General features: G+C 38.0%; 1 protein-coding gene across 1 annotated transcript; it reads left to right on the forward strand.

Annotated features, from left to right (window-relative positions):
• The first annotated feature begins 3,608 nt into the window (after positions 1 to 3,608).
• Positions 3,609 to 23,371, forward strand: LOC105382435 (uncharacterized). The gene is given in 5 exon segments (NM_001309075.1): positions 3,609 to 3,670; positions 13,014 to 13,122; positions 20,802 to 20,981; positions 21,241 to 21,377; positions 22,661 to 23,371. Coding segments are annotated over 4 exon segments (672 nt in total). The 5' UTR covers positions 3,609 to 3,670; the 3' UTR covers positions 22,907 to 23,371.
• The last annotated feature ends 355 nt before the right edge of the window (positions 23,372 to 23,726 follow it).

Consider the following 23,726-nt stretch of genomic DNA (forward strand, 5'->3'; position numbering starts at 1 on the left):
ATTCTATTTTATTTATCTATTTATTTATTTATATAGGTAATAGTATATTTATATATGTATACTACTATTTATATTAATATAAAACATGATAGTTAATATATGTAGGTACATAATAGTTATTTATATTTATTTATTTTTAGCTTAGAACTTAATATGTTAGGTTATAGTTAGATATGTTTATTTAAATTTGGATTAGGTTACACTTGATTGTCTCTGTGTATACAGTAGTTTTATTTAATTTTAAGAGTTATAGGCTTACTTTTATTTCCACACCATAAAGGTTGACTGGAAGAAATCGCGTTTAGGCGATAAGTCCGCCTTTGTATATATATACTTGTATTGTTCTTTCTTGTACTTGTTAACTTTTTACTTTAAACTGTGTAATTTGTGTATACATACAATAAAGTGTTTAAATAAATAAATAAATAAATGTGTGTGCGTGAAAAACGAGGATGGAAACTTTGAATATTTTCTTGATTTTTTTATTATTGATGCAATAACATATAATTAGTATTATTCTGAGTTACGAGTACCCACCGAAGTCACCCCGTGGCAGGTTGACTAGATAGGTACTTTTGCAAATCACGCCATATATCGTTGTTTTTATTAGTGGCTACTGTCTATAGAAGAAATTCCGTCATTGACAATTTTACGGTACGAATGAATTTAGTAAACCCAGTAAACCTAACTAATCCAGAGGAAACCTAAAATATCTTTCTCTCTCTCTTTGAAAAACATACTTAATAGCCCAAACTCGATTCTATTCTATTCTCTGTGGGGGTGTAAGTACCTGCACCTGGCTCTCTCGAGTGGAACCTTTGTGCATATCCCCAAGGTCTAAACTGCCTTCCTAAGCTTGAACCATTTCCCACCACGCTGGTCCACTGCGGGTTGGTGGGTTCACATATCTAGATGTGCTAAATCTAGATATGCAGGTTTCCTCACGATGTTTTCCTTCACCGTTAGAGCGATGGTATACATTGTACTTAAGTTAAAAGAACTCATTGGTACATGTCAGCGCCGTGATTCGAACCCGCATCTCTTGCGTGAGAAGCGGGCGCTTACCCGACTGAGCTACCACCGCGCCCAAACTCGATGCTTTTAGCTATTAAATCTTTGAAATAAAATTCAGTCACCTCCGTGTTACTGCCCTCATCAGATCCTCACGAGACCATGCCTGTGACTGTGTTTTTGAATCCTAATGAGACTGTGTTTTTGAATCCTAACCTAATCTTCCTACGTATTGTCATCACTTAGATCCATTCACTATATTCCTGCTCCTCATCCCAAGGCCGTGGGGACCGGAGGCACGTCAGCTTTTTAAAGACATCAGCAGCAGACTAATAGAAGTCTCAAGGGACCCTAGGGCTGGCACTTACCTATCACAAAGGCTAAGCATCGCTATATAGCGGGGTAACGCGGCCAGCGTCTTGGGTACCCTACCCGACAGTGGCAGCGATCTGGCCAGCATCTTCTTTTTAGTTTAATTTTAATTTTATATTAATTAGTTTTAGTTAGGCATTAATAATTATAATTTAATCAAGAAGTACCATGGACTTAACTAATAAAAAACATTATCATTTAATTTATTGAATATAGTATAAGAATTATGCTTCCTCAATTTCAAATCAAATTATGTTGGTGTCATAAAAGTTGTAAAAGTGCAATGACAACCAATGTGCAGTGATTTTGTGTCTGTACAGAATTAGATCGCGAGCTGTCAGTGCCGCCTAAACCGACGTGACCCTTCTTTGGAGGCCACCGGCCGACTGAGTCAAACGTCGCTTGTGTTTATGATTTTATAACACAGAAAGCCGCCATAGATATTTGTATGAATATTTGAGGGAAAAAAATTGCTCAAGTTTGGGATTAATTTACACAAAATAGGTGTTTGTTTATTAAAAAACAAGGTATTTAGCGCCTAGTCCAAGCATTTATCTAAGTTATAATTTGATAAGAATCATGTGAAAATTCTTGATAATTACGACACAGTTGTTACAATACGGGAGTGTGATTTACTGGTTTTTCGTAATTAATTTACAGTTATCCATAAGCATTTACTTAAATTCGAATGATTCAGCACCTAGCTAGACTCTTCGGCTACCTGTGTGATTTTTTTCAAGGCTGTAGAGCATCATTTACTACATAATTCTATGACAATGCCAACCCTCGATTGCCTATTGCCGACCCTTAACGAGTAATTTACTGAATAACACTATTGTGAATCTATTACTATTAGTGTTGCCCAAATTCAGTCTTGGTCTTGCAGTCTTGGTCTTGTTCTTGCGTTTTTGCAAGACCAAGACCAAGAACAAGACCGCGTATTTTTAGCAAGACCAAGACCAAGACTGACCGTGCAAGACTTGAGCAAGAACAAGACATAGCCTGCAAGACTCTTGCGTCTTGCAGAGCGCTATTTCACTGAGTAGTTAGGTGTAACAGTTCGGTGTATAGGTAAGTACGCTTAGGAATTCTATGAGATGCAAAAAACTGTATCAAAGAAAATGAAAAACTGGACCTATGCGCATTACGACTAATACCATAAACATAGCGAATAAAAAAATATCTATTAAAATCAAAAAGTAAACTTTAATAAATAGTAATAGACTAATAGGTAATTGCAAGACTTGCAAGACTCTTGCTGCAAGACCAAGACCAAGACCAAGACTGGGAGCGCAAGACCAAGACCAAGACCAAGACCAGGTGTATTGGCGCAAGACCAAGACCAAGACCAAGACCAGGTGTATTGGCGCAAGACCAAGACCAAGACTGGCTAAGTCTCGTCTTGTTCTTGCATTTGGGCAACACTAATTACTATGTTGGAGCTCCAACTATTACTTATAGAAATCTAAAGAGCTTTACGTTTACGGGTATAAATTCATGGACAGTGTTGCAAAAATACATTTCCTAGTATTGTAAGATTGTAACGTTGTAGTTAGACGTATGATATAGGTACATCTTATATCAAACTTTATTAGATAAAGATAAACCCAATAAGGTACTTAGTACATAAAAAATGTATCGGTCCATAACTGGTGAAAATAATAATATCGGTGGACATAAGTACATTTTATTTGATAAAGACGAATTCGAGAAACGGATGAGGTTCTCACACCTTGTTTTTCGAAGTTAGTTAAAAATAATTACTTTTTCCAAAAATGATTAAGGGCCTGTTTTACAATGTCTGGTTAGTGGCTACCTATGGGATAAAATACATGCTGTCACTGTCTAAAAATAATAACAGAGAGAGACAGCATGTAGTTTACCTCATATAAAGTTTTATATTTTTCAGATTTTTATGAACAAAGATTCAGACTACATAAACCATTTCAATAGGTAAACTTTTTAGTTTTTTCTGGGCAAAACAAACTTTATTTTTAATTCCAGAGTGTAACCAATAAAAAATACTGGCTAAAATCAAGTTAAATAAAAAGTACACTTTTCAGGATGCATAGAGAATATAGCCCAAACCATTTCCCGAGGAATGCCGCACGCTGATAAGTTGAAGTTATTCAAGATGTGCAGACCGGAGCGTCCCACCGCTCGGCTCGGCTCGCCATCCCCGCTCCGAGCGCTATAAAAGACCTCGCCCGAACCAGCCGCGAGCTATTACAACAGTGACTGTGTGATTTTTCCCGCGGCTTATTTTTTTTTACAACAAATAAAAAAGGTAAGTCCCTCTATGGTCTACGCATGCATAGCAATGGGAAGGCGGGATGATTCGGGAATGAAGTTTAAGGATGCGCGGGATTTGACAGTGAAATTTATATATAAAATATATATGTAATAAATTTAAAAACGAAGAAGTTATAAATACAGTGATTAATATTCAACGAATCATCCTATCTACCCAAATAATAATTTAATCCAACAAAATAACTTTAATGATGTAAAATCAGACTTATAAGTTATAAAGCTTGCAACTAATAATATAACAACTTATTGAGTTTAATCATGAAACACTAATTAGTAATGTAAATTAAAAGTTTGAGAAATACTTCCATACCAGATAGCTTATAATAATATCGAGCTTTTATGGTACGCATTTGACAAGCATAGTTGCACCAAAAGCTTATGTGCTATCTCGGTATTACAAGAACGATCTCATTATCGACTTGCGTGTAAATTAAAAGTGTGATTTGTGTGATTAGAAATGACTGAAAGTGTGGTCTAAGGCTGCGGAAACTCTCAAAAGTTGCGTTGATTTACAGAACTTAACTCAAACATTATTAAAATAGGTACTTATCTACTGTCAATTCGGTAGGTATTTGTTCTTGACGATTGCTCACAGCTGACTGGGTGAAGTCGTATGTGTGTCACGCCTTGCGTTGCAACATGGTAGCTGATTCTCAGATAATGTTCGGAACCCTTTGCTCGAGGTACTCTGTGACCGTTTCACCACGTCATTGTCGGCCGTAGCCTTCAGTTGCTGATTGGCTCCCAACTCACGTGGGAACTCTATATTCAAACGCTTTTTCAGCCAGTACCACGAAATCACAGATTAGATAAATGCATTAATTAATTAATTAATTACATGCTCAGATCACATGTTTATTTTGCTTCTTTGCTAAGCTGAGTGTCTCTTTTTCATAATTAATAACTTTTGCAACAACGTGTTGTGTAAAAATAGATTGTGTATTGAATTCCAAGATATGATATTTTAAATACACCTAATGTCCGTATACTAACTCATCAGGTCTTCGTTACTTATTTAAATCCGTTTTAATAATTAGTGTGAACCGGTTAGCTCCGTTTAAACGATGTGTTTATGCATAAAAAGCAGTATAAAATATATTTTACTGGATTAATAAAATCTGACATCAGCTTTGAGACTTTGTGTGGATACTTATTGACGATTTGTCCTGGTGATTGTCAGTGTGTTATGTAAATAACTAGGTTGCTATGAAGAATCTAATCATACAATAAAGTCACCGATAAGTAAAATCAGCAAAATTAAGTTTATAGGATCGGGCCGAATATTCGTATCTCGAGTAGAGACTATAAATAGTTACCATAACAAATGTTTAGCGTGGGACTCCCTGCAGCCGCTTTGCGGTGGACCGACGAGCTCAGGCACGTGGTGCCTGGATTCCTAAGTTTTCGTAATCTAGTCTCGCAGATTCGTCTCTTTCTTTCGATTATAACCAAATTAACTTAGGTTGTTGATATAATATATTTATGGGTACCTAAATACTTATGATGATAAGTAGATTAATTGTGATTCATAGATGAGAACGCCGAGTTAAGCCGAACTTGAATATGAATTACAGTGCTGTGATTGGCTGAAATTGTCGTTAATTAGGACTTAAGTTCAGTCTAGGTACATTTTCTGAAGTGAGTGGTGGTACGTTGTTATTCAAATGTTAGAATTAATTCCTCTTACTTGAGAAATTTGTCCTAATGAAGCATAAAGCACCTAACGCTTTATTTTTGTCCATCCACTCCCGCAGCAGATAAGGTACGTTGGTAAACTATACAAACCTAAATAAAAAATAAGTTTTCTAAATTCTGAAACTGGTCGTTGGTTCGTTCACGCCCAGCGCCGTCCTCTCATTGCGCCACTCGGCCAGGGCGGCGGCGGCGGCGGCGGCGGCGGCGGCGCGGGCGCATCGCTGATCGACATGTGTGTCAGGTGCCCGCCGCATTGCGATGCACTTCCACAGATTACTATTTATCTCCACTTTGATTGATACGCAGCCGTTTTATTAATGAACAAGCGGCTTTTCCATCATGTTTCATGGTTGCGATGCAACATCGATCTCTTGTCAATATGATGGTTAAACCTAAAATAAATTACATTCAAGAACATTGCGTAGACTAGTAAGCACTAGGTAGACAGTATGTACTTCACCTACTGTATGTTTTACTGCAATGTATGTCTGAAGCAACTATTACCAACATACAATAAGTTGTGACTTATGAATAGTTTGGCGTATCCATGGGAGATCTCGAGTGTTTTTACAGCTCAATCCATGACACGCTTTCTTACATTCTAAATAGACAATGGCTGAGCTTGCAAAATATCTTACATTAATTTGTAAATCGTTTTAATTGTATAGTTTGTTTATAATTAATAGATTACACAGTGCTAGTGTTGATCGGTTCTACCTTTTTTGGCCTAAGATTTATTTGCCTAATCTCATATTGCATAGTAACGTTTGGTCAAAGTCTCGTTTCGCCTAAAATCTTATGGCATAAATCTCTTTTAGTAAAAAGTTGTTTCGCATAATCTTGTTTAGCCTAATAATGGTATGGCCAAATCTTGAATAGTCTAATAATGCAACGGCATGGGTTATACAAAGTAATAATATTCGTTTGGCTTTAACTTTTGGAGTGTCTCCCTACATAGCGCAAACTGGTGCCTTGTATTGTGGCCGCTATGTGGGAAACGCTCCGCTCCGCTTCGCTGCGCTCCGCTTTGCATTTGACGATAATGTGCACCTAACACGCTCCTCCTCGCTTTGCTCGTCGTCGCACCTATCTTTAGGTTTCGATCTAATGGGGTTTAATGGCGTTTGTAATCATTATAATGGTCATTCACTTTCGATATTTTGATCATTCAATATCGTGATTTTCGGGATGTAGGAAGAAAAATACCACAATTTGTACTTTTACAACATAAAAATAATATAGTATTTATTAAGATAATATTAGGAGAAACAAGATTATACCAATACGAACAATTTAAGCAAACAAGACTTAGGTGTTTCAAGTTTGTGCCAAAAGAGTTTTAGACGAAACGAGTCTTATGCCACATAAGTCTTGGCGAAGTGATGATTCTACCAAAAAAGTTTAGACCTTACGAGTTATGCGAAACGAGTTTAGGGCAATAAAGATTAGGCGAGATGAGGGGAACCCAGTTCAATGACACTAAAAAGAATAATCCAGCAGACCTATTGCAGACTTCACCTTCGACTGTGGTAGCGAATTTGCGAGACTGTCATTACATTTTATTGCACGCCGAAGTAGATGATTTTGTGTTAGCAGTAAGTCATCTAGGTGGCAGCTCAATGACAAGTCTATCAGTGGTCGTGCATGATTGTCTGTGTGTCTTTGTATCTGTGTCTTCAAGTTGGGCAACTCGCTCACGAGTGCGGCGCGGCTCGGGCACAGTCATCAATCTTTATTACCTAGCCTCGGCACAACTCTAAAGTCTCACTTAGATGCAAAGATTACGATTACAATGAATAGTAAAGTTTGTAATCATCGGAGAACAGGTGTTTATGATTAGCACCCTCGCCTATCACTGAATATCAGGCTTCCGACGGTAAATTGACATTTGAGATCTTACACGGTTCGCAATTTGTGATAATGACTATAGGCGTTTAAAGTCCTGTAATTTTACACCTTCGTAGTTTAAACATAGGTCTATCTGAATGAATTTGTGAGTAGCGATTACTTTTTCACGGTTTAAAGAAATAAGTGGTAAGCCAAAGTTCGTCAGCACTACCTCCAAGTGCAGAACGATCAACAAAATTGATTTTTAATATATTTTATTTGATGATGATGATATTATATTATATTTTGTATTATTATTATGTATTAGGTATATTATAATATAATGTAGGAATATATTTATATATGTATGTATATAATTTGTATAGCTATTATGTATAAGTAAGTATATCTCTGTGTCTCGATTAAAGTAAATAACTTCTCTCCTCTCAGCCTATCGCACTACCAACCACTTTCTCGACATCACCAAAGGTTAACTGGTAGAGAATGCTATTAAGTTCGCCTTTGTACAATGTTTTTATGTGCAATAAAGAATTTATAATAATAATAAGTGGTCGTGAACGAAAGCTTCTTCAATGTCAGATGGCAAATTACGTTTTACTGATAACCTCTATTTGGGTAGCTTGAACTTTGCGAAATATGAGTAGGTTCGTTACATGCCTTATCAAAATGTTGTAGGTAATTTGGGTTCTGGTTATATTGTATGCTTTTGAAAGAGTTTTAAGAAGTTAAAAGTAAAAATATTAAGTACATATTTTAATTATTTCTTACTATCGGCAGTATCAAAATATCTCCGGTTAGGTCATGTGCACACATGTGTATTAAAAAAAAACTACTTACATCACATTGACTTATTGTTACAATAAGTCTTCAGCTAGCTGAACCCATACATTTCGAAGGTCGATCTGTCGCAAGGTACAGTTGATGTGATAAGTATCGACACAACGAGCCTAACACTTATCTTTTTGTTATATATATCTTTAATCTTACGACAAATATTTCGAAAGCATATTACGGGAGTCAATGTTTTTGCAATCGCAATTAAAGTCTAAATTTCAAATCGTAATTCATATATTTTTAAATTATATTTACTTTATTAAGTAGGTATATTATATGTATATGCAACCTAAACCCATAGGCTAATCCTTAAAATATCTACACAACAGATACTAATAATATAATATAATATCAACCTGAGCCTAGCCTATATCCGTATCTAGACTATCTTTACTTAAAAGCTTTTAAAGTAATTCAAGAACAGTAATGTTACAACGACCCAAAGCCATACCTGTATGAGGTCTGTAGTTCAAATGTCAAATCTTGCGCAATAGTTCAAGGCTACAACAGCTACAAAACAATAATCAGTTTTTTACTGATGAGGAACCAGGCGTCGATGAAAATATGCGTGACACGTTTAATAAGATTTTGTTAACAAAAAACGTAATTAGATAATACTTGCTATAATGATGTTATTATCAAACTTAACGCTTTTGTCATGCAATGTAAGTTCGCGCGCGCGTTGAAGTCTTTTGTATGGGAGATTTTTAACAGCTTTTCCGCTTGAAACAATTGACATTTATTATCTGCTTTAAAATTCGTAGTAATCTACATAGATTACAGTGGGTATAATAGATCCAATAGTAGGCCGTGTCGTGAGAATAGTTTCTCACGTTAAATGAAATTACACTTTATACATTAAGTGCTTTTGCTTATAAGTTTATAATTATGCACGTATTTTGTCATACAAAGTAAAGTTAAATGGAACTATAATTGAAATGATGGTTTCTGTATAGGCTGTAATATACATAGAACTATGTATATGCTTCATGTTGGCACTTCAGCCACTTTCGCAATAAAAACCTTTTTCGTACTTATTGATTTGTCTAAAAAATTGCCTAAGTTTCGAGGAAATGACAATGGGCGTTTTGGGACCTATGTCCAATAAAGATGAGTCATACATCGTTGGATAGCTCTTTTCAAGTGAGCAAAAAAATATTATGACAACAAATCCGTATAAGTTGTCCATTTTGAAATATATTCGTCGGAAGGAAGTATTTTTCTATGGCATTGTACTCTCTCTCCTGATGACAGTTAGGGCGTAATACACGTAAACACGTATTATTAAATGGGAGAAAATACTTTCAACTGGTTTTATTTACTGAGATAATAAACAAATGTAATATTATAATGAATGATGATCATTTTGTTATAAAAATTAAAAATGAATGTGAAAAAATAACAAAAACATTAAAATTACAGAAATAAAATATAAAAACTTTCAAGGTGTGATTATTCTAATTGGACAGTAAATCAGGACTGGCGCTTCTGTTATTCATATTCTGCAAAAAAATACCTTTTCAACGACGTATCACTCATTTCTATTGGAGCTGGTCCCAGCTTCCATATATTTGTGCCCATCATCATTTGTTTAGTTTGTCCCGTATCATTATGTATTTTCAGTTCTGACTATGAGGTAGCCTGTAGGAAAAACATTAATTGACATACTAAGAGTTCCATATAGGTTCCATATGACACGTGATAAATTGGAGGTTAACAAATCAAACACCTCACAACACAACAGTGACGAGGCCGAGACTAGCAAATACACTAGAGGTTTCTTGTATCACGACCAAACTACATAATAATGCATAATGTTATTAGAGCCTCCTTGTTTTGCCGCTAAACACTTGGTCATTGAACTTTAAGACCTTTGGTTTGGTGCGAAGCAGTTATCTTGAACTTTTCGCCGTTTTTTGCATCCGTTACTATTACTAGCGAGGTCGTGTGTAAGCGTTTTTTTATATTGTTTATGTATGTGTCTTATCAAAAACATATTATATTTTTACACTACAACTATAATTATTCTTAAAGGGTGTTTGTTCGGTAAAGGCTGACATAACTAACAATTAACTGACATACCAATCATACACCGATGCGGCTAATACGATTTAAAATGGTTTTTTATCTGATAGGTAATGTGATAGGTATCAGGTATTGATTGCCATTTCTCCATTGTTCCTAAATCCGGCTAAATATAAATGGTAGAAGAAGATCTCAGTGGGACCTGCAGCGTGACTGCAGCATCGTGACCGCGCCGCAGTGACCGCCCCCCGCGCTTGCGACACTCGCAACAACAATGTTTCATTTCACATAATTCGTAAAAGAAGAGTACAAACTTAATCTTTTGTACTTTCTTACTACACGATTTTAGTCAAAAGATAGCTTATTTATTTAGAATAGTCATCATGGGGGAACAACATGCAAATGCATCCGGAAATACGGAATTCACGTGATTGTTAACTGTATCTCAGAACTTTCCAGGAAGAATACTGTAACTTCAGTCTTCAGTTGAGAACGAATTTCGCTTTCACATTATCAACGCATCTTGCTCTCTGCATTGTTAATGCACAAAGCAGAACGGGCCCGATCCCATAAAGGCATCTTATATGCAATAAATCCCTAATTTGGAATTGTTTGAGGAAGAGGGAAGCCTCAGCATTTACCGAGCGCATCTCCGCATTGGATGACTCCGGCTTATATTTTATTGATGAGTGGGCTCGCAATTATGTATCCGTTTACGGTGTAGCTTGTTGTCGTGGAGCAAACGTGTCAAGGCCGCGGGTGCGGGGACGATCCGGCTGGCGACCGCTCGCTTCCGGGTCTCTGCTCACATCACTTGTGTGAACGAACAAGTGTTTTTGCGCTATTGACCCTGACTATTCCATTGAAGCTTCATTAATGCCCTGTACGGCACGAGAATCAATTAACATTGAGGAGGTACTCGAGATGAATGTAACATGCCCGTGTCAGATGCAACCATGTATAAACAAGCTGTCTTGTATGTATTGGTGTGACGACACTGTTGGGGCAGCCTTATGTAATAGAGCACACAGTGTCACCCGCCCCGGTTGACTAATGGGCAAACACAACTGACCACTACGAAATCAAAAATATGATTAAATTTCACTCTTTCAGTCACGCACGGATGACTTTACATGCTGAAAAGCTGGTTGGGCACGGTCAGGCCTTCTGTTATGCTTAACCTAGTACTGTCAACTCTTATCTACACTTCAGAGGCTTTCAATAACCAGTTGTTTAGCCGGCCTGTGCAGCAATACACTTTGCATCATACAATTTACAACCACTTTGCATTCAAGACTCGTCAGCAACACCGAAAAGCTTCTGGAATCTTCGCTAAGTCGCATTTAAAGCACGATTTGAAATGAATTCGCTTTTTAATTAAATTGCATAACAGAATGTGATCAGGTGCCCCAGTCAGTCATCGGCGCGGCCTGGTGGGGGGTGACGGACGTGCACTGTTACATAAAATTCAAAAATATTTACCTTGTGTCGTGAACGCATGATGTGACGCAAGAGCCGGTCGCGGGACGCGCCGCCGGGGACGTGGGTGCGGGCGGCGGCGGCGGCGCTGGAGTGACCCGGTTCATGATGAGTGTACACCGTACATCATTACCGACAAATAAGTTGCCTTTAATTATATTCACATGGGGGTTTCACAAGCGCATGTCAGCGCTAAAAGTCAATCGTGAGAGAGTATTGCGTCCCGAGGCTCGCGGTGGTGCTTCGTCTATTAAATATCTATTAACCCGCCGCTGACATTTAGAGGCTGCTGCGAGATGTGGGTCGAGCGGGTACCCTCCGACCCTCCGTCCCGGAGCCTCCGCTCATTCATTATTTCTGTGTAACATGGTGTAAGTACCTGTTCACTGTGAACTGTGAGTGCGATGTCCCGGCCTATAGGCAGAAGCTGCGGGGGTTTTCGACATGTTGATGATTCCCCAACGTCTAGTACGTAATTACATAGTCAAAGAAATGCAATAGGTATTCAGAAATGTGAGGAAGGCTTTCATTACGCTACATTTAGTTTTAATAGTGTGCGCCTAGTCTAATGCACGGACGTCGGTATTTTTCTGTATGCCTACTTAATTGTAGACAAAAACTTAACTGTCCAATTTGTCCAAGATTGGACATCACGCACCCGCCCGCCGCGCCGTGACATCCAAATTACAAACTGTCAAGTTAACGATCCGGCATACAATGGGCCATTATGCCTCGTTCGTGCCATTCGATTCGACTCTACAACATAATCTTGCTAAATCTTACAAGTTTTTATCTAATGAGTAAGTTATTTGCTATATTTAAGGGCACAAGTGTTTGGCTCATAACTCATAAGTGGTAGAACAATGCTGGGAACAACTTTGATAATTATCAGAGACTTATAAGACAAATTAATTACTGTCGCAGTACCATAACTTTATTGAAATATTGTGACTATTTGTGACCTGAAAAAGTTTGCACTTTAAAAAAATATACTATTGCCTTACTGAATTAATTGTCGCAAAGCCTCTACTCCGTTCTGCCAATCGATCCAAAGGCAACTAAGCGCGTGTACTCGTAGGTATACCGCTGGATTTAACCGCTTGTAGGCCCAAGTTCAGCGTAATGTAAAGTGTGGCAGATCAACGAGCTTTCTACTTCTATTATACATATACGCCTTGAGGGGTCGCTTGCTGAGCCCTTCTACGCTAACCAAGAATGCGTTTAATTACATTAAACGTTGGCAACTCTTCGAAAACTCATTTTTCTAGACTAATCCTCATCGCCGCTAGTTCATAGCTATGAATGTACACCCACGAACAATGAAAAAGTTCCAATGACAGTCAATGGCAGGTGGAACTTTGTCATTGCACGTGAGTGTATAAAGCTAACCTATAATTGAAAATACCTATATTCTCATTAATCTGTGTTGTCTCCAGATGCACGGCTGGCTGCTGATAGCCGGCGCGGCGCTGCTGACGGCGCTCGCCGCTGCGCAGAAACCGGGCAGGTTCCTGTCGCTGCCCGTGCCCTCCAAGTGTGCTAACAGTAAGTCTTCTTATATCCTTCTATATAATATTACCTCTTGGGGGTGACTCAGGGGGTCATTCTGAACAACTTTTATTCTACGAGTTTCGAAAATTCGCGAAGTAACTAGCTAGAAGCTTTTTGCAACACCCTGTATAATAGGTAAACGTGAACCAGTTTTGATTAAATTCAGTATGAAGGAAAGGTTGTATAACACACAGGCAAATTCTTATCCCAAAATTCCCAGGAAGGCAAAGTAAGCTCGCCTGTTTAAATATCTTGGAAACTGTGAATGTATGACTGCTGGAATAATGGACTGTTGGGAGGGTATGTTTCCAGGCGAAAGTTGTTCGATTTGTGTGAAATGTGGTTAAAGTTGTCCAGAATGTCTCTTTTACTCTGTTTAAAATAACATCGCGCGATAGGACCAACCGTAAATCAGCTCTAGTTTGTCACCGGTACGCTAAGAAGAACAAGATTAGATTAAATAACAAATTATAAATGCACTTTTACTACTAAGGAAACGTAGCTAGTTTGTGTCTGATATATTTATGATAATATTATGTAATACATTCCTACTGTGAATAAGCCAAATTTATCATATCTCATATTGCCTTGTTTTTCTTGATTGATCGTGATTAGCATAAAACAGTAATTAACTAATTATAATATATGAATCAATATTAATTCGGATGAACTGTCGCATTCATCTATCTACGTAGCAGAGCATGAATGTACGTAAGTATGTAAAAATGAGAAGGAACGATACAATTTAATACCCTTGAACTCAAATTCAAATTAACCTTGCATTTTTATTGGAAAATGTTTATTTCATGAGCAGCATCACTTCCTTGATAGCATAAAATTCAGTAAGTAAATGTTTTAAAATAAAATTTTAATATCGAAGTGTTTTTATTGGGGCTCTTTAATATCCAAATTTATTAATTATCATATCGCAATGATGCTTGGTTGTAAGACGCCTTTAATGGCAGTAGGTATGAATTTATAATAAACACAAATACAATTATAATGACTTCTATCAAAAACTTAGTGTAGGGATATTTCTTCATCGGCTCTCGAAGAGTCTAAAAGTGACAAAGTAGGTACAGGTATATAAATGGATGCCGATCTAACCAGTTTATATCTTGCTTGAAACCATTTTTATGTTACTTTGTCAAACTAAAACAAGTCAATGACCGCCAAGGTCGGGAGAGACGCGTGTAGCCTCCCCCCTCCCCTCTCCCCGCTTCAGTTCCCTCTCGCCCGGGAAAAAGCTTCCCTTAAGCTTTTTCATATACTCGTGTACCTCCTATTTGAAAAAGCTCAAGAAAATGTTTTCCAGCGATAAAATGAAGGAAACCTGTAAATGTAGAACTAAATACGTATATATTTACATATAATAGATAGGTACTTAACCTTCAGGTCCTATCCTTAAGTAATACTTATATTACTCTTTTTAAAAGTATAAATTTCGTCTTATAACGTTAATTTTTGTTCTCTTTCATTTTACTCACTATCGGGTCTTTATTTTACCATTGAGTAAATAACGCCATAACTGGATAGTGGATAAGTAGCACGACAAATGAAACGAAAAGTAAAAAGGACTGAGGACGTAACACTCATTCTTATTCAAGGCATAACTCAGTGTATTTGCCTTCGTTTGTAGGTACTTGTGGAATTAGCAAACACGCACAACTTGACCATTTGTTTTAGCGAGACCATATCTGATTAGCCTCTTTAGTTCTCTGTCCTAAGGATAAGCTTGAAAGTCATAGAGAAAAAATAAATAATTTGAAAGTCTTGCTAACCATTCAATCAATCACAGCGCTTAAGGTGTACTTAGCGTACCATTATAATGTGAGGAACTGGACAAGTGTGATTGATACTAAATACAAAATATAATACTAAAAGAGACAGTGTTCTAATCAATAGGACATAGTTTTGTTTCTAAATTACGAACATAATATTGACCTATGTAATTTCCCGTTTATTTAAATCCTTTAGTGGTAGTTTGCTGACTATATGTTATGAAACTTCTGTATAAAAATAGCTACATTTAATAATATGCCAACTGTATATTGTCACAATTATTTCCGTATACAATTTATGAATTTAAAAGTTTCACCACAATCGTGCTAGGAGAAAATAGGAAATGATGCTTCTTCACCAGTCATTTCATGACGAGACACAGCAGGACTGTACTTAACTCTACACACATACATTTGATATAACAATTATACAAAAATTGAATACATGCTTACTTAAATTATATAATAGGTTTTCAATTTCAGTAAGTAATTACTTACTTACATATGGATGAATTGAATGCAACAACGCTATTCGTAGGCAGCAGGCTAGTGCCTGTAAGTAATAACGGCAGATAGTGGCTATGAAATACTTCATGAATAAGCACAATAAATTCCGACCATTTTGTTTGTGCAGCTTTAAAGAAGAGTCATTAAAGTAAGAATTAATAATTTTAAGACATAAATAAGCGCTTCATCGTTTGGGCTCACGGCCGCCGGGTCACAGGACCCCAAAGGGGGTTTTGTCAACTAATATTATCAATATTCATAAAGCCGGTTTAATATTTTAATGCTACGGCTATTTCGATCGCAGCTGTATGTTTGGGCGGATTTTATTCCGGGTTATATGCCTTCGTAAGCCGATTGATGCTGTTCATTTTTTAAGCTTTTGTTTTTTAATTTTCAATATATCTCGTGTGTTGCCACAACGGGGTGAATTTCCCGCAGCCAAAAATTGCGTGGCATCAATGAAATCGGTACTAAAAAACCAAGTTATAATTTTCTAATATTTTTTTCCGGTTAAGTGAAATAGTTATCTATGTGTAGCACTAAATATTTTATTAATAGGATTAATGGGTATTTTAAAAAAAAATATTAAACCTCCAAATCTTTCATTGCCGTGTCTGTCCCCAGGTCACCACGTTTTGTATTATTATTCATTGATGAAAAAATATTGAGTATTGATAGTTAAACTTAGTTTCATTTGATACATTAATAGTTAAAGTATTGTCACGGAATACATTTATTGAAATATATAAAGAATATAACGAACGGTAAGTGAAAATTCATGTGTCCCAGAACTTCTGTTCATCGCCGTGTCCTAAACATGATCAAAGATATTGTTTTACCTATGAACTTGTGTGCCCCCCTCAGTGCGCTAATCGTTTCTTACAAGTGTCGCCTAACTGCTCGACGTGGAAGGAGGTACATCGGTGCCCGCGTTTTTGCGCTATAGTGAAAATCAGTCAAAATTTTGGGGACTGGACATTTTTTCTTTCATTGCCGTGGATAGATATAACTTCTATAAAATTAAGTTTGTCTTCTAGAGTAAGCATTCAAAAGAAAGCTTTTTGAAAATATTTATCTTATAAAGTGTTTATTTCTTCGAATAGTTAATACTTTTTTAGTTATTTTTATTTAATGCCTTGGTTTTCATCGCCATGCTTTCATTTCCGTGGCTTCCGTGGCCAATATTTGCTATGGCAATGAAAAAAAAGCCACGGCAATGAAAAAAAATTCATTGCCATGTCCTGTAAAATAATTTGTATTCATTGCCGTGGTTAGGTTATTCATTTCCGGGGCCAGGTTATTCATTTCCGTGACTTATGTTTTCATCGCCGTGGTATGTATGATTAGGCAAAGTAACATATCTTTACCATCTTTTACCTGTAATACAGGTAATACCGATCACTGACATATTATCTACAGGACTAGTCAAATTACCTCTTTTTGCAGTGCGTTAAGGCGGGTGCGTATCGAGATGTATAAAAACGAAATATATAATATTACATTAATAATAACAATGGAATCAATTATAATGAACGTTATGTATAAATAAGATCGGTGGTAGCTCAGTCGGGTAAGCACCCGCTTCCCACGCCAGTGATGCGGGTGCGAATTCCGGCGCTGACATGTACCAATGTGTTCCTTTGAATTTAAATACAATGTATACCATCGCTTTTACGGTGAAGGAAAACATCGTGACGAATCCTGCATATCTACCTATAGATTTAGCACATCTAGATAATATGTGAACCCAGCCACCCCCTGTGGACCAGCGTGGTGGGAAATGGTCCAAGCTTAGAAAGGCAGCTTAGACCTTGGAATAGAATATTCACATTGCACAAAGGTCCCATTCGAGAGAGCCAGGTGCAGGTACTTACACCTCCCACAGATAGTAGAATAGAATATAATAGAACATACATCTCTGCAGGAACTCAGCTAGATGCTAAGTGGCCTTAATGCTGCTTGCAACGTGTAGGTCTCCGTATGTACTTGGGCAAGACAAAAGTCATGTAGAATGTTCACATAAAACCGGAGCCTGTGATCGTTCGTGACTTTCGTGAGACAACTATCGAAGTTGTGCAATAATATGACTACCGGAGGCAGACTATTCGGCTAGGCAGAAGCAACTTCGACAAGGAGGCTGAAAGGCGCATCCAACAGTCTTCAACCATTGCACCCTGCCAGTTATGAAATATGGTGCAGAGACGTGGACACTGATGGTGGGACTGGTCCACCGATTTAAAGTCACTCAGCGTGCTATGGAGAGAGCTATGCTTAGGGTTTCTCTTATGGATGGTATCAGAAAAGAGGTTATACGTCAGAGGACTAAGGTTACCAACATAGCTGTCAAAATATGCAAGCTTAGGCAGGTAGCCGTTAGTGGCTGGATTCGGAAGATCGAGGACCGAGTGTTGTGGCGCTCCTTGGGAGAGGCCTATGTCCAGCATTGGATGATTATAGGATGTTATAGGTAAGGTTTATGATCAAGGTTTGTGAACGTTATAAGTGTGAAATGAAACATTTTCTTTCATACGTCGCAATACGGACCCCACAATGCTACTTAGAGAATTCCATACTATATTCTTATTTTTTATACATACTGTCGTTCTTTCTTTCGTTCCAATATCTATCCAAATATTTCTGCCATACATACCTGTCTAAGTTTGCGTTTCCCTCACAGTCTTTTTAAAAAAATGCAGTGGATTGATTCTTTTATTTCCATTGTATACAGTTCTTTCATTGCCGTGGAAGTTTGTTTCATTGCCGTGGGCCTTTGTTTCATTGCCGTGGACGCTTGTTTCATTGCCGTGAACGCATGTTTCATCGCCGTGGCACGAAAATTTTAATCATCCGTATCTCGTTAAGTTTTTAACTTATCTGCTACCCATTTAGTAAGAACACTAACATGAACAAAAACTTTAATAAAAGCGTTTTTCTAATATAAAAAACCTTAAGATAAAAAAGTCCACGGAAATGAAGATTTTTTAGGACTTGTTGAAATCCACCCAACGGCATGCGAAACTTAATAAATAAATAAAAATAAATAAATAAAATAAAAATCTTTAAAAAAAACTCTGTAACAGTATGTAGCGCTAGCGAACCCCTGCTAGACCTACTCATATCACTACACTATTAGTTCAATGGCTCCTGTCGTGTACTTAGATCTATTAAAATATACTATTTAATTATCTCCATTAGGTATGCGATATTTCATTCACACATTATTTTTGTATAGTAAATCAAGAAGGATTAGGTACTAGGAGATACCTTCAATTAATTTATCTTTTGTGCTTTGTGCTACTCAACTTAGATGAAGTGGTTGCCAGCCATTAAAGTTTTCAACTGTTGCGAAGATCCGAAGGTCCTTAGATTCTTTCTGATCAAATAGCAGCCTATGGCCATTGGGATGTTGCAATTTAATTAAATCTGTTTAGGATCCAAGCATGATAAAGGTTTATATCTAACCGAAGAAATAAAATTTAAGAATAAATAGGCTTAAACATACTTGTTCGCCAAAATGAAGTAGACAAGTGATGTAAGTGAGCCTAATACATAGTTTGAATTAGGAGACATGTACTAGTAAGTACCTATTTTGTGCACAATTTTCCTTAACCTTTTCCGAATTTGCACACTAATCAATAAGATAACAGGAGCGACGCAGAAGTACGGAGTTAAGCACGAACTTGTGTTTGTTAACGAAAGTATGAGTAAAATATTGGAATTAGGGTCTGAAACTCCAAAAAACTACTACGATGTAGGTGTGTACAGGTACCTATAAGTACTTACCACTAGCAATTTATATTTCTTTGATATCGTAGACAACCAGTCTCTAAGCTCAATGATAATATTTATATTAATATCACTAATAAGTTAAGTATGTAAGTGATTCTTATAGATATATCTATGAAGTTACTTCGTTAAGCTATATATAGCGGAGACGGAACTATGACATAATTATTATCATCATAGTTCCAGCAAATAACATATGCTTATTGTAAATACTTACGTAGTAATTAACCTATGAATTAATTAAGTTAAGTAGAAGCATGTCGATCGTCATTCTTTAGAAAATATAGCTCAATAATTACAGACATTAGATTCTTCTGTATGTATTATTAATAAAAGAGTTAAGTATAGTATTTGTGCTGTCGTTCACAGAGTGTGAACAACTGAAGGTGCTGCATCCACCGGGGCTGGCAAAGTGCCGCAGAAACCACAACTTACCCTTAATTCAACACTGCGCATTGACTGAATCAGCACATATTGTTTCCCATATTTACATCAAGACTATGAAACAAAGCTTTTTCGTATGCTGACGAAATCCATTCGTATCGAAGACAATGGCGAATTGATGTTTCGAAAAGAATCATGTCTGACATCGACCTCAGCAGTAATGGCCGCCGAACTCGTGGTCCGCGATAATTCAGGGCCGAGTAGGAGGGCTACACTTGCTTCACGAAACACCAAGTTTCCACTCTATCTCGTTGCATTAAACGTTCACGACAGCTCTCCGAAACTTCGTATTTCGAGAGCTAGAGTAGTCCCCCTGAGCATGGACGGTCGTGAGCTTCGGACGGGACCATTAGCACTCGACAATTGCTCGGCTTCGGTGGTTGCGGGCACAAAAAGCGCATCCGGTATGGATCCTTGGCCCACATCGTGATCGAAGCATCTGCTGATGCGCCGCCAGTCTTAATCGCTGCTGTTTGAACGTTTTAGGTGTTTCGCGATTGGCGGGTGCTCGCTTAAATTGGCGAAGCTAGAAAGGATAACTGCCGGTACTAACTCAGTGCCCTTTAGTTTTAAGACTTGAAGGTACACCTACTTGCTATAGTAAAACTACCTATCTGTCTAGGATTATGAGATTCGCAACGCATATAACATAACATTGTGCAATCGTATGTTATCTCAAAGTGCCGGCATAGTTACACGCCCTTAAACAAGTAAGAAACTAAGTACGGCATGTATGTGATGTAACCCGTAGGGTCACGGATCGGACCTCATGTGCGGTTTACAAAGTACCCGCCCATGTACTTGTGTCCATTTGTAATCGTTATGTAAAGATAGCGAGGTACAGCCATGTAGTACCCACGCAAGACGCTGGTGAACATTTTAGGTTTACGCCCTAACATCAATTAGAAGTTGAGGCAGTCAATGTCACGACCAGATTTGCGCAATCCGGTGCATGACCCGCCGCGGCCGTCACATACCATTCAGCGCTAACTGCAGCGCACTTACTGTGTTAAATTATTCGGCATTATTTATTCATGTTGTTGCGTCTGCATACATTACGTGAGGTTAGAGTTGGAGCACACGGCCTTGTGTCTCTGGCACAGTTAGCGTCGCGGTGATCGATTGATACTATTGTTCTTTTTCATTTGTCCGCAGGACCAAAGGAGTTTTTCTACCGAGGGCACAACTACTTCTACAGCGGGCACGTCCCTGCGCTGGCCAACAGGAAGGTGGACTGGCTGGACGGCAGGAACATCTGCCGCGAGTACTGCATGGACCTGGTCTCCATGGAGACGCAGGAGGAGAACAACCTCATCTTCAAGCTGATCCAGCAGAGTGAGTTCATTATGCATTGTCCATATACGGCGCGGAATGTGCGCGTCCTCACCTGACCACTTGTATGTCACTCGCCCAGTGGTCAAGGCGAGTGGATGGTCGTGACCTCTCGCATATTCTCATCAGACACTTCTCATTAAGTGACCTCATTAGGTTTATTTGTTTTAGCTAATGTCCGACACTGTTACTGAAGTAGTCATTGATTAACAAATAAATAGCAATTCAGTTATTGTAACATAAAACATTGTGTAATTTCCAGACGACGTCCCTTACATCTGGACGAGCGGTCGCCTGTGTGACTTCAAGGGCTGCGAGTCTCGCAAGGACCTGGAGCCCAAGAACATCCTCGGATGGTTCTGGTCCGCCAACCGGGAGAAGATGCCGCCCACCAACCAGGTCAGTTTTCAATATCATGATTATTAACAGTCGTCTCATCAATATAAAACGAAGCAGTATATGCATAGTTTACTTATGAATAATTTACTTATAAGAATTGGGAACGGTTGAATACCTATTTTTGAAGTTTAGAAGTGATTTACTAAGTATTTGTAGGTAGGTACGATAGAACCAATATTTACGCGTAATGATAGTGGTAGAAGCGCGTTATGGCTCATTGTTACTCATACTGTAGGTCTTGAAAACTTTACTTAAGAACGACCTTTTTTACTCGTAATAACATAGCAGCTTTTCAGACCTTTAAATCGTAATATGCTGCGGATACCGTGGGGATACGTCATATCTGCCGGAATATACTTGATATCTAGCTGGACTTCAAAACTTGAGTCTGTGCTGGACTACGCTCTGACTAAGCCAATATGTCTCCGCATAACCAATTTGTCGGGGAACGAATCGTTAAGGATGTGTAACTGGAACTAATAGTTACAGCACTTTCGAGATGCACAAAAGGTTGTTTACAAGGGATTTCACAACTGCTAATAGCTTACGGTTAGCAAACAATAGAGCTTTGTAGGTTTACCTGAGCACTACTCAGCTACTACATCTTGTAGAAATCTTAAGAACTTACTGTACATCTTTTAAAGCGTATGGATCCATCCATCCATCAGTTGTAAAATAATAGGTAACTAAACTTACAATAAATGAACTTTTGTTGCGCACCAAAGTATCATAATATTCATGATAAATTATGATTGAAATTTAACGGTCAGAGTCGTGTCGACGCCATGAAAGGTACATCATCCATAAGCTGTCGGTTAACCAAACGGAATACCTTAACACTTCATTCATTGGGCAACATAAACGACCAAGTCGAGTTGGGGTGTCGAAATTAATATTTACGTTCTATAAGTCGTTTATGACGCTGCCTTTAGGTAATCATTTGAGAAAGAACTCGTTCCATGTTGATTTAATCATACGGATTAGTATAATGGCAATCAAACACTTATTTGACAGGAAATTATACAAATAACTGGTCATTATTATACTGCCGGATATCCTGTTATCTACTATATCGGGTTGCCAGCCAAACTAACCAACACATGGTCTCTGAATTTTCGCTTTCTAGATCTCGTATTTTAAGTGAAACATTGTAAGTAGTTAGGTAACTAAGATGTGTCGTGTGTTGAGATTATATCGAGTCAGCGAAAACCTCCCTTAATTTCAACCACCCCAAAAAAGCTCAATAAAATTAAACGTTGCAAATAAATCCCATCTCCTTCCAGATCCCCAACGGCTGGGGCTACAACCCGTGGTCGCAGACCGGGCACAAGAAGCAGCGGCAGCCGGACAACGCCGAGTTCGACATCAACCAGACGGCGGAGTCCTGCCTGAGCGTGCTCAACAACGTGTACAACGACGGCATCGCGTGGCACGACGTCGCCTGCTACCACGAGAAGCCCGTCGTTTGTGAAGACTCGGACGAGCTGCTCCAGTACGTCGCCAGCACCAACCCCGGCCTCCGTCTGTGATCCTTTCAAACTTAGAACCAGTGACAAATGACAGCTAAGGCCGTATTCAGGACGAAGTATTCTTAAAACGATTGGGAAATGTCGCTTTGGAAACGCTTCGTTAACCTGAATAGGGCCCGAGTTTCGTTGTTTCAGTCGCTGAAATAAGGTCGCGTAGTTGCGTAATGCCAGTAAACACTTCTGAAGCCATTCCTTTCTTATGTTAAATATAAGAAACCTAACAGCACAGCTACCACATTCAGCACGGTATTTATTTCTGCACCAGCACCGGATCTGTTTCGTCTTTTTAGCTGAAACAGCCGCCATGTTGTTTCCTGGATCTCCTGCGCCTGCGCACCGCCCTCCCTTCCGTGCTCGAGTACAACCACTGTACAGCATAATAAATTAAGACTAAAATAAGTTAAATAGATTTACGTCTAAGGGATAAAATTTCTTATTTGTATATAAAATAAAAAATTAAGAAAATTACTCTTATGTTTTATTTTTAAAGGAAAATATCATTATATTTCATTGACTTATATATGAGATAGATTGACTTATAGATGAGATAGATACATCTTAAAAAGGAAAGGTAGTTATAAACGCTCTAAGTGCCAATGGTACATCATCATCATCATCAGCCTATAGCAGTCCGCTGCTGGACGTAGGCCTCTCCCAAAGCACGTTACAATTCTACAATACTACAGAGAGTTCAATATGTAAAGTATGTTAAAATCAGAACGCAGTGCTTAAGTGGAAACTGTATTCACTGAAAATAAATAAGTACAGGAAGGGAAGCTGAAATTATGCTACTTAGTTACATAATAGGGAATATGCATAA

Source organism: Plutella xylostella, chromosome 4 (genome assembly GCF_932276165.1).
Source record: "Plutella xylostella chromosome 4, ilPluXylo3.1, whole genome shotgun sequence".
Taxonomy (NCBI): Eukaryota; Metazoa; Arthropoda; class Insecta; order Lepidoptera; family Plutellidae; genus Plutella; species Plutella xylostella.